Below are 12,669 nucleotides of genomic sequence, written 5' to 3'. Positions count from 1 at the left end.
CAAGGGAGTCGCATAGGGAGTGATCCCTGCGGAAAGCAGAGGTGGGGGGAGGGAAAGATGTGCTTAGTGGTGGGATCCCGTTGGAGGTGGTGGAAGTTACGGAGAATAATGTTGGACCCGGAGGCTGGTGGGGTGGTAGGTGAGGACCAGGGGAACCCTATTTCTAGTGGGGTGGCGAGAGGATGGAGTGAGAGCAGATGTACGTGAAATGGGGGAGATGCGTTTGAGAGCAGAGTTGATAGTGGAGGAAGGGAAGCCCCTTTCTTTAAAAAAGGAAGACATCTCCCTCGTCCTGGAATGAAAAGCCTCATCCTGAGAGTGACCCTCTGACTATACCCCTTGCCCAACCTCTGGTTCCCCCCCCCCCGTCTTTCTCCCCGGACCTCCTGTCCCATGATCCTCTCATATCCCTTTTGCCAATCACCTGTCCAGCTCTTGGCTCCATCCCTCCCCCTCCTGTCTTCTCCTATCATTTTGGATCTCCCCCTCCCCCTCCCACTTTCAAATCTCTTACTAACTCTTCCTTCAGTTAGTCCTGACGAAGGGTCTCGACCTGAAACGTCGACTGTACCTCTTCCTAGAGATGCTGCCTGGCCTGCTGCATTCACCAGCAACTTTGATGTGTGTTGCAAATCATCAGACAACTTGGTTTCCATCTAGTTACATGTAATTGTGTTTCACTAAAAATTGGGAAGGCGGAAATTCTCACCCCTACCTGATACTCTTTAATGGTGCTAATTTAGGTTAGGCAAGTCAATCTTGACAAGTTGCTCAATCATAAGAAGATTGAGGGGGGATCTGATTGAAACGTATAAAATCCTAAAGGGATTGGACAGGCTAGATGCAGGAAGATTGTTCCCGATGTTGGGGAAGTCCAGAACGAGGGGTTACAGTTTGAGGATAGAGGGGAAGCCTTTTAGGACCGAGATTAGGAAAAACTTCACACAGAGAGTGGTGAATCTGTGGAATTCTCTGCCACAGGAAACAGTTGAGGCCAGTTCATTGCTAGATGATCAGCCATGGTCATAATAAATGGTGGTGCAGGCTCGAAGGGCCGAATGGCCTACTCCTGCACCTATTTTCTATGTTTCTATAAGTCAAGTTTCCCACTTAATTAAATCTTTATCAGAAAAATAATCTATTATCTGATAAAACACTAACAAGGGAATGGATAAAGTATCATTAAAAGTAAATAACCCACGTTTATGGAAACACTTATCATGACTTCTCAGAAAACCTTTATTGCTTGTATTCTGAAGCTCCCACAATAGCCATTGAACAAACTTGATTTGTCCCTCAATTAAAAAACTCATTTCCCCATAATTAAAAAGTTTGCTCAATCCTTCCAATCCCCCCAAAACGTCATGCATCTTAAAAAATATTTGTGTGAGATAATGTAAAGTGGGGTCACAGTTAAGAAAGCTTTTGGCACTTTGGCCTTCATAAATCAGAGTTCTGAGTACTGGATGTTATGTTGGAGTTGTATAAAACATTAGTGAGGCCTAATCTGGAGCACTGTGTGCAGTTCTGGTCAACTACCTACAGGAAAGATACCAGTAACATTGAAAGGGTCCAGAAAAAATTTGCAAGGATATTGCCAGTACCTGAGACCTAAGTTATAGGAAAAAGTTGAATAGTTTAGGACTTTATTCTTTCGAGTGCAGGAGATTGAGGGGAGATTTGATGGATGTATACAAGATTATGAGGGAAATAGATAGGGTAAACAAACAGACTTTTTCCACCGAGGATGGGCGAGACTAGAATTAGAGATCACAGGTTAAGGGTAAAAGGTGAAATATTTAAGGGATACCAGAGAAGGAACCTCGCTCAGAGGGTGGTTAGAGTGTTGAACCTTCTGCCAGTGGAAGTGGTGGATGCAAGTTCTATTCCAATATTTAAGAGAAAGTTGGATAAGTACATGAAAGAGAGGGGTATGGAGGGCCATGGTCCGGGTGCAGGTCGATGGGATTAGGCAAATTAATAGTTCAGCTCAGACGAAATGGGCCCAAGAGGCTATTTCTGTACTGTGGTGCTATATAACTATTTTATTTTCCCTTTTACATTAAATATATTTGTCAATATTTCAATTTTAAAATAAAACTGATGGATAAGAAATTCATTCCAGAAATAAAGTTAAATTTTTAAAAATTTTATTGAAACAAAAATTTATCTCCCTTCCTTCCCAATAACAACAATGAAATCTCCAAACATAAATGTGATGTTTCTTTACAAACCATTGTTTCGTACCTATAATAGAACATCTTCAACCATAGGAATAAGTGCAGTTTATCCATTGGGTAGCATGTATGATTAAGAAAGCACTTGTTCCATTGTTATTCTGGTGTCAAATTAAACAGAATAAACTATTATCAGTCACAGTCTTGCTCACCAAAACACAATGTTAAAATGTCATCTGTGTCAATAGTTTATACCTTGTGTGTTTCCTCCATCTGACAGAAATTGTAAATCACTGGGAAAAAAATGAAAATCACCTTTACTTAAATAGCTATCACAACCATAATCACATTTTTTGTATAAAATTAGAGGGGAAAAAAAGCAATTCGGAAAAAGATGTTAAATAAAAACCTGCAAGAATTAACTGAGTATAAATGAGTAAAAATCAAAACACCCTTTTTACTGCTGGTGAGCACAGATTCACCATTCTCTTCTCCTAGTTGCAGCTGCCAGGGATCATGTTCACCAAATTGTGAATTAACAACAGCAGTGTAGAAAAAATATTCTTCATTCCCACACATTAAACGAGATTGTGCCAAATACAGCAGATGCTACCTCCTGCATTTACAATTTTTGAATTTTTTTTTCAATGCAGCTTCTTTCAGTTATACTGCAAAACAAGATGGGTGGATTGAAACTGGTGGTACTCGTTTCATGCAATACAATATTTAGCATACAAATTATACAGTAACTTAAATATACAGTAACAAAGCACAAGACAGCTTAGTATCACAGCTTTTTTTGATTATAAATGATTGAATATGCATAGTACCAAAGCATCCAAAATTACTTATAATACTGTTGAATAGCTAAATAGATAATCACATGATGATTTCAGCACGCAACATAAAAATACCTGTTGTTTCTTTGTAGAAATGTATGACATTTTTATTTGGAGTAATTACCATTTGAAAGGCTTTATTTTCTAGATGCACAATCTAGATACATTCATTATTTGTCATTCAGATAATACTTCCGTCATTCAAAAAAGGCATTGGCGCAGATTTCAAGTTTTAATTCAATTGCTTATTTAAATCCAGTTTTTTTAATCCACCAGCACACATTAAATGCTGGTCCATATGGTAGGTTCAACATCCCCTCTTAAGATTGTACTTAAGACTCAAATAGTTTTTGATGTTTCAAAATAGAAAGCCTCAGTTATTTGGATTAGAATCAAATTTATTCATACCCTCATTCCTCATTCTACATACCAGACATGAAAATTAAAATCCTGCACTTGTACACCAATTTTAATTATTTTCAGACATTTGGAAACATTTCATAATAAATGACTGATGAATTATTGCCATAATCTGTTGCATGCCATGCAGAGATTTGTTGACAGTTATCTTACAGAAAAACAGAAGCTCCAATGAACCCTACATTTGCCTGTAGCAGCAACACAGGCACTGGGCATTGGATGTTTTGGGAACTGCAGCTCTGAGCACAACTATGAGCATTTTGCCTGATACAAGGATTTGTCTGTAGTCAACACTGAAGAAAATCCTGCCGGTCCCTCATGACTTGCACTGCAAAATTAGTATTACATTTATGAAAAATATCAAGTTTAAAACCAGCAGAACTGATGGAGCTATCTTAAACCATGGCCAGAGTGATCTAAAGCAACATACAATGAAAATAAAAGACAAATTGCCACATTAAGTCAATTAGCGTCTTTTTTGGCATTCACTTTGGAAGAATGTGGCTCTTTTCTGGCGCTGGGGCAAGATTATGCTGCAATTTGTTGATAGCAATGTCACAGCTACACTACCACTTTAAAATTAGGATCTCCCTTAGGTGGAAAGTTATGCATGAATACAAAAGTGTACTATGGTTATTAATAGTTCAAGAGAAGCCTCCAGTTTGAATGTAGTTGATCAATTGCAAATGCTGGTTTGAATATTTTAACACTAAGTGTAAATATTTGTCCTCCACGCAGACCACAACCTTGTCATGGTTTGGAGGCTTGTGTGTCTCAATAACCCAGAAGGCTATATTTGCTGGAGTCAGGGTTTTATACTTTGGCTGTTGGTAGGGTCACCCCAACCAAACAGGTCAAAGGATAGTGGTCCACCAGTCCTCCAGGTTCGGGGGTTCAACTCAGGCTAACAACCCCGGCTGGTAAAACTAAATTGTTACGGAAACAGCAATGAAGAATCCACCTACATTTGAGAGTGACAGTATTCCTGAGTCTCCACCCAGGACTTGCAAGGCTGACAGGTAGTGTAAACTGAGAGGAAGCTACTGACACGATGAAGGAAGCCCTGAACGCCACAAGAAATGGAGGACTGTCGTTGCTGCCCTAAATGCCAGCAGCCTAATAGGCAGCAAGTTCAACATCTGTGTGCAAAATACACACTTGTACTATAATTTTGGCACAGGGTGGCATTTATTCCTTTGAAAAAAATTAATGGAAGCAAATACTTGGTACATTGTGTTTTTGAACAGAGAATGCAAACTAACGTATAGATGATATACAGAAGGATATCCCATGTAATATCAGTAAAGCATCATCTTTGCTGACATTGTTTTACTTGAGATGTCCATTCAATTTGCAACTTGTACAGAAAACAATGATCTGGTTATCCATGATTTTTGGAAGAACTCAGTCCAGAGTATAACCAGCAGAGATTCTCCTCTCTACAAGAGAGGCTACTACTGTCCTCTAACTAAACACGAATTCTGGGATTAGGTTTTTCCAGTTTGAGAATGATCCTGGAATATCAAACTATGGCCAGTAGCAGGATAGGTGGGCTCAAGAAAGGGAGGACACCATAAAAATTCAGTAGTATTTCCATAATTGCCACCTTCAGCTAAATCTAGACACTTAACAATAGAACCACTTGATTCACTTAACCTAATCTCTCGAAACAGGGCAGCATTATTCAGTTTTCTTTTTTAAATTAGCTCTAGCTGAAAACATTTATGGAAGCTTGGCCAACACAATGTGCACTCATCGTGGCTACGGAGGTGTCAGTCTCTTTCAACAATAGCAGAAAGTTGTGCCTATAAAACGGAAAAATAAAAACTCAAGAGAATCCTAGTTTGCCTTTGAAACATCTAAGTGTCCTTGCCCCAACAATAAACTTTCAAAATTACTTTCAAAAGTTTCAATTGCAAGGGTGCAGTAAAGTAGTTGAGCACAAGTTCTCATCGTTGAAATAGTGCTACACAATGTTTTAAACCACTCCTCAGCAATTAGTATTCTTTTATTAGCTGCAGTTATACACACTCTAAAAAGCTACTTTGGTATTTGACAGCATCCATTGCCAAATAAAAGTCATACAAATAGGTAGTTTGCATAACCATCATTGCTTCCTCAACAAACAGTGGGATAGAATTTAGCTCAACAGGAGTTGGACCATTTCTGATTTTTTTTCCCCTCTATCTTTACTTAGATTTTATGGCAGATTCCAGTGTTATTCCTTGTAGTGCCAATAGTTTCCAAAGAAATTAGGATCTAACTGAATTCCCGACTAACTATTGCCATATTGTTTTGCTTGGTCTCAGTTTGCACATTAAAAAGCAATTCTCTCATTACCATTTTTGAGATGAGGAATTGGGTTTGATAAGCCCAACAGAATTCACCTTTCCAAGCTGTAGCGCTCTGTTGTGCCAATTTCAGAAAGCAATTCTGTCGACTTCAAGCATCCATACTGTATCATCTCGTTTGCAATGTTTGAACAATTATTTTGCTCAAATGTAAATTGATGCTTTGAATTAATATTGCAGGAATCAATTTTAATTTAAGAAATCAAATGTAATGTAACTGAATGGCAGCAAGAGGGTCAAATTAACTTTTAACGTAGATCGATATTCATCTTCTATAACTGTTATTTGCTATTCAGAAAGAAAATCTGATTCAAGTTTCAACAATGAATGCTAAATGTCCATTAACTACTACCAATGATCGAGATGGTTTAGTAGTTCAAGCAAATTACCTGTTTTCAATTTGCTCAAAGTAGTGCCACTTCTACCACTACATTATTGTTTCTACAAATACATTATTCTACAGATTACATTTCTGGACTATGCAGAATGGGGAGGGGCATGAATAAAATTGTTTGTGACTAGAATACCATTCGGGACAGTCAATATCTAAAGCAGAAATTAAACAGTTTCAGATGACATACACATAAACAAATACATTTATTTTAAACCGTGCTCTATCTTTAGTGGATCCAGTTCTTGCATCAAAGCTTAATTTAGCCCCTGCGGTTGAGCTTATAAAGGCAGATGTGCAAATAGAATTCGACTACAATGTAAATAAGAGAACGATTCATAGGAGGGTGAACAATGTTCATGCTAGACTTAAAGCGAACAAAGCCTCAAATGTCTGCATTGTTCATTCACATTTTGGATATTACCAAGATCCTCCTTCACTCGCTTTCTCTCACAAACCACTTCACATTTACACCTGACTGTAACAATTGCACAGGCAAACACATTTATCAATGGGCTGTGAATTTGGCAAGTGATATCATTGTAAGATTACTTTCAGTGTTAAACTTTAGCGAAGTCTCAGTTATTCTACAGTCAGCACAGAAAGGCTAAATGTTTTGGACAATGTTCGAAAATGGATTCATTATCACTGCCCCAATAATTCAGAATCAGCACTAGTTCAGTTTCCACTGTCAGCATGTCCTTGGAGAAAATATTTGCTCCTCACTTCAGGTCATGTACCGAGTTATAGCCCGCAGGGCATAGAGGAGCTCAGCTTGCATACGTGCTTCCATCAACAGCAAGTTAACATGGATCTGAGGAAAATAAAAACAGGCAAGCTTTTTACTGATTGTTCTCTCAACAGAACAGTGGGTTAGAAATCATTCTTCATCTATCGCGCCGTTCAAGATTAATACACTGGATGCTCCAGATTTCATGATCTTGATTCTCAGGTACATCATTTGACAGGGCCAGAAGGAAAAAATTCTCCACGTTTTGTTTCAGCTAAATTCAAAATGCCGATGAGATGTGAAAAGAATATTTTCATTCCAAATTACCTTGTTTTAAATAAAGGAGAGGAACAAGAAATAAAAATTAAGGGGGAATAGAAAGCTACCTTTTCAATTAATCTCAAATGTTGCAAGAAATAAAACAAAGCAGATTCCACTTGGATAGCTGAATAATACATTGACACATCAACCTAAATACACAAATGTAAAGTGATAATAATGAAGCAAAATAAAGTCATTTATAAATTCATTAAATTAAAAGGCATCACAGGTGTAAACTAAATCAAAATCAAACTTAACATCTAATACAGTACCCAGCCGTTTTGGTCTTTTTGATTCTTAGTTTTAAAATTAATCACCGTTTTGTTTTAAAAATTTCTTTCATTAAGGGAGACAATTCAAAATTGATAATACATCATCAGTACCAGATCATAAAGCTGTTAAATCAGGAACATACTTTAATTTTCATCCAAGAGGTCACACACATTCAGGATACATCATGCAAGTACCACATAATTGACAGGAGGACGTCTCAAGGAGAATTTCATTTTTGCAATTACAGTCATCCAAGTATCAACTTGACACAGTTGAAGAACTTATTGGATTAGAAGGGGGAATTCCAGCCACAAATGACTAATTACCTCCTGTGTGGAAACAGCAGTTTTGCCAGCTGTTATATTCAAACAGACCTTGAGGTCAGATATCTGACGGCCTGTCACCACTCCGCAGACCCCTCCCCCCACAACTACCACTACTAAACTCACATGAGCCTAGCAGATTTTATTTCAGATTTTCAGCATCTGCAATTTGATAAAAAAAAATTGTTATTGAGATATGGCACAGATTAGGTCCTTCCAGCTCTTCAAGTCATGCTGCCCAGCAATCCCCCAATTTAACCTCAGCCTGTCCATTTTAATGTTAATGGGACATTTCACAATGACCAAATAACCTACCAACCTGTACGTCTTTGGACAGTGGAGGAGAGCAGAGCACTCGGAGGAATCCCAAGTGATCATGGCGAGAAGATACAAATTCCTTACAGACAGCAGCAGGAGATGAACACAGGTCAACGATACTGTAAAGCGTTGTGCTAACCAATACACTACTGCACCAGTGGAGGAGAGCAATAAACATGCATTTTAGGTGACAAATTTATGCCAGTGCGGACTTGCATATTAGCATTTTAAACTATATTTTAAAAAGGCAATCTGAACTTGTTAAAAAGTTTCTGTTAAGAGGCAAGTTAGTTTCAAAACCTTCAGTAACATGGAAGTTATCAGAGTATAAACTCGGTGGCACATCACCCAAGGCCAACACCTCCCAGAATCCACTCCATCCTACTGCATGCCTCTTAGGTGGGGAGGGCAGGTCATTACCCAAAAAAAGCATGAACATACATTATGAATGATGAGCCTGGGCAATGGGTTGGGACAGCCCAACATTCGTAACACAGAAATGCAAAATTTTGAAAGGCTGGAAGTCTAAATATCTGACAAGATCACTACCCAAAGAAAAAACTCCTTCCCATTGAAAGATGGTAAAATTGTACAGAGAATTTCAATGCTTTACCCAATGTTATCCCAGATACTTTCTAAAAAAAAGAGGATCTTAATTTCTTTATTGGAAAGACCTTCACTGCAGCTGTTCAAGGATTAGCTCCAGGCATCTATTGACCTCGTGGGTTATTGAATTAAAATCTTGGGACACTAATGAGTTGCTGCCCTGCCATATTACAAAATGCAAAGAATTTCCAAGTCACGTTCACAAAGATGTTCTTCATGACAGCAAGGCCTACTGACAGTCACAAAATCTACTACCACAGCAATTTCAGCAATCAGTACTCTTCATTTCCAGTACATTACTTGTAATAAATTAAACATATTGACTTCATGTTCTGAAAATCTTCCAACTTGATGGTGTATTTACCAGCAGATACATGCAAAGCACAAGTTAATCCTTTTCACCAATGCATGTTTGGAGAAATCAGATTTTGCCAATCTGTTGCCAGCTGGGAGTGAAATGATGGAACAGGTTTCTCTGAATCATGGCATCAAAAAGCACCCTTGAAGAAAATAGAAGCAGCAGTGCACAAACAAGCTTGAATTTACAGGATACTGTTCAATACTAAGCACTCAAATAGCAATGGATTTAAATTTTGCAATCAATTCTGTGATATTTTGCTCCATTCTTAGGAAACAAGACTGCAGTGGCCTCAGGAGACCTCTGCAGTGTGGTGATGTATTTATTGAAGGTAACTGGAACTGAAAAACAGTATAAATTGAGGAGAATGCTCCTTCCATCCAGTAAATTGACAAGAACTATTTGCTAAAGGAAATTGATAAACCAACATCAGAACAATCAAGGTACTGTCATGGCTTAATCATTCAATGTTATATAGGGCAAAGCAAACAAACGCCAAATGCAAACAACAGAAATTCTGCAGATGCTGGAAATTCAAGCAACATACATCAAAGTTGCTGGTGAACGCAGCAGGCCAAGCAGCATCTATAGAAAGAGGTGCAGTCGACGTTTCAGGCCGAGACCCTTCGTCAGGACCAAATGCTCAAATGCTCAGCCTGGACACATCGAAGGCCACATTTATGTTGAAGGCTTAATTTTACATAATCATTACTTGGACAAGAAGCTGTAGATCACTTTCTGTATAACCGAGAGAGAAAGCAATCCCTGATCACAGAATGGGAGGAAAGTTTTAAAAACTGAATACAAATGGGAATGTGAAATGGCAAATAAAAAAAACATTAATGAGAAGGAAGAACCTCCAACACAATAAACGGGGGGGGAAAATCAGTAAAACACTGTTTCCCAGTTTTGATCTACTCACCTTTTCAGAATGTTTGAATTGCCGCCAGTAGCTATCATACATGCGTTTTGTGGTTCTTTCAGGGTAGCAGGTCACCGTCTTGATATAGACCTTTAGACTCCGTTCTAGCAACTGATTAACTTCACCATAATCATAATCGTCATATCTTTAACAAAAATTACAGCAAGCAATTTCAATTTTGATATTTTAAATCTAAAAGACAGTGGCAACATTAGAAACATTAACACACTTGATAACATATCTTATACCAAAAGTGAATAGATTTTGAAATAGAATTATTGGGGATGAGGGGATTCCACAATCTCTCAGTGCGTGAGGGGTTGTTAACCACAGGCTTAATGGCATCTGCTCCTAAATCACTAAGATAATAACACTAAAGTAAATGAAGTGTCAATAAGTATTTACTGAAAATGGTACATTGCCATTGAACTAGTTCAATCATTTCTAATAACTGAATATTAGAATAGTCTGTTTTTACTTTTGAAAAAAAGATCATTTAAGACTGACTTCCACCAACTAGTTCTGGCAACACATTTCAATATGAAGACAACTCATTCTGTACTGGCTGATTTGCAAATATGGTAAGCAGCAAGAAAAGATGTAGAAGTTACTCTGAGCATGCTTTACTCAAATCAATAACATCATAGTCATTCAGATCTTTGGCCTTAATATCATTTTTCTGCCTCTCCCTCCCCTATGGCCCTCATTTCACATTTAGTAGATATTTGCATATCAGTCCTGAAAATACTAAATGATTAAAAGGTCAGTCAACACATTCTGAGCATACATCTAGTTAAGAGGAGAAAACAAAAATACAAGTAGAGATTTCAAAAGGAACAATTGTGCTTGACAAATTTTCTCATTAGATCCCTTAACATGGTAACAGACGTGGTAGACAGATTTATTAGTCATAGTCATACTTTATTGATCCCGAGGGAAATTGGTTTTCGTTACAGTTGCACCATAAATAATTAAATAGTAATATTTAAATTATGCCAGGAAGTAAGTTCAGGACCAGCCTATTGGCTCAGGGTGTCTGACCCTCCAAGAGAGGAGTTGTAAAGTTTGATGGCCATAGGCAGGAATGACTTCCTATGACACTCAGTGTTGCATCTCGGAGGAATGAGTCTCTGGCTGAATGTACTCCTGTGCCCAACCAGTCCATTATGTAGTGGATGGGAGACATTGTCCAAGATGGCATGCAACTTGGACAGCATCCTCTTTTCAGACACCACTGTCAGAGAGTCCAGTTCCATCCCCACAACATCACTGGCCTTACGAATGAGTTTGTTGATTCTGTTGGTGTCTGCTACCCTCAGCCTGCTGCCCCAGCACACAACAGCAAACATGATCATACTGGCCATCACAGACTTGTAGAACATCCTCAGCATCGTCCGACAGATGTTAAAGGACCTCAAGTCTCCTCAGGAAATAGAGAGGGCTCTGACCCTTCTTGTAGACAGCATCAGTGTTCTTTGACCAGTCCAGTTTATTGTCAATTTGTATCCCCAGGTATTTGTAATCCTCCACCGTGTCCACACTGACCCCCTGGATGGAAACAGGGGTCACCGGTGCCTTAGCCCTCCTCAGGTCTACCACCAGCTCCTTAGTCTTTTTCACATTAAGCTGCAGATAATTCTGCTCACACCATGTGACAAAGTTTCCTACCGTAGCCCTGTACTCAGCCTCATCTCCCTTGCTGACGCATCCATCTATGGCAGAGTCATCAGAAAACTTCTAAAGATTACAAGACTCTGTGCAGTAGTTGAAGTCCGAGGTGTAAATGGTGAAGAGAAAGGGAGACAGGACAGTCCCCTGTGGAGCCCCAGTGCTGCTGATCACTCTGTCGGACACACAGTGTTGCAAGCACACGTACTGTGGTCTACCAGTCAGGTAATCAAGAATCCATGATACCAGGGAAGCATCCACCTGCATCGCTGTCAGCTTCTCCCCCAGCAGAGCAGGGCGGATGGTGTTGAACGCACTGGAGAAGTCAAAAAACATGACCCTCATTGCGCTTGCTGGCTTGTCCAGGTGGGCGTAGACACGGTTCAGCAGGAAGATTACATGGTCCAGATTATAAGGACACATTATAGTTAAAGGCAGCTTTATTACAGGAATCCCAATGGGAAATTACTGGAGATGAACAGGGGCATAACAGCCTGATTAAAATTGATTAGAAAGAAACAGAAGTCAAAGAAAATGTCTCTCCCGTAAAATTGTTATTGATGTTCCACTGAGTTCAAACTGCGGCCATGTGTTTTTCTCCCACCGTGAACATCAAAGATTTGATTATAGGCCTGATAGGAATAGTGTATAAGTGTGTATATCTCAAAAATCAGAAGTTTTAATGAGACATTACTGGACCAGAGGGATTTGGGAATTACAGATTCAATGGACAGTAGCCCATTAACAAAAAAAATAATGAATGCCTAGAATTTAATCCAAAACCCTCCCCCAAATGCTGTGAATGTTGAATATCCAAAATCAAAACAAAATGTTAGAAATAGGCATATCAGGTACTATCGAGAGAGAAAGGATGAGCAAGCCAGCTTCTAGTGGCATACGTGATACATGATTGAGCAGTGGTTCAGCTGATTAAAACTGCAAAGGAATGATACAGAGTGGATGATATGCAAG

At 38.9% G+C, this 12,669-nt stretch overlaps 1 protein-coding gene across 1 annotated transcript in view; it reads right to left on the bottom strand.

The window, feature by feature from the left end:
- Window positions 1-2,149: 2,149 nt before the first annotated feature.
- Window positions 2,150-12,669, bottom strand: part of LOC134349471 (sestrin-3-like) — a 133,920-nt gene continuing 123,400 nt past the window's right edge. Inside the window, exons 9-10 of the mRNA XM_063053831.1 lie at window positions 10,030-10,174; window positions 2,150-6,992 (exon numbers count right to left, since the gene is read on the bottom strand). Coding sequence (XP_062909901.1) covers window positions 6,906-6,992; window positions 10,030-10,174 — 232 coding nt within the window. The 3' untranslated portion in view covers window positions 2,150-6,905. The remainder of the gene's footprint in view (window positions 6,993-10,029; window positions 10,175-12,669) is intronic.

Source organism: Mobula hypostoma, chromosome 7 (genome assembly GCF_963921235.1).
Source record: "Mobula hypostoma chromosome 7, sMobHyp1.1, whole genome shotgun sequence".
In the NCBI taxonomy this organism is placed as follows: domain Eukaryota; kingdom Metazoa; phylum Chordata; class Chondrichthyes; order Myliobatiformes; family Myliobatidae; genus Mobula; species Mobula hypostoma.
The sequence above is the reverse complement of the archived record's forward strand: the minus strand, read 5'-3'. Positions and strand labels throughout refer to the sequence as shown.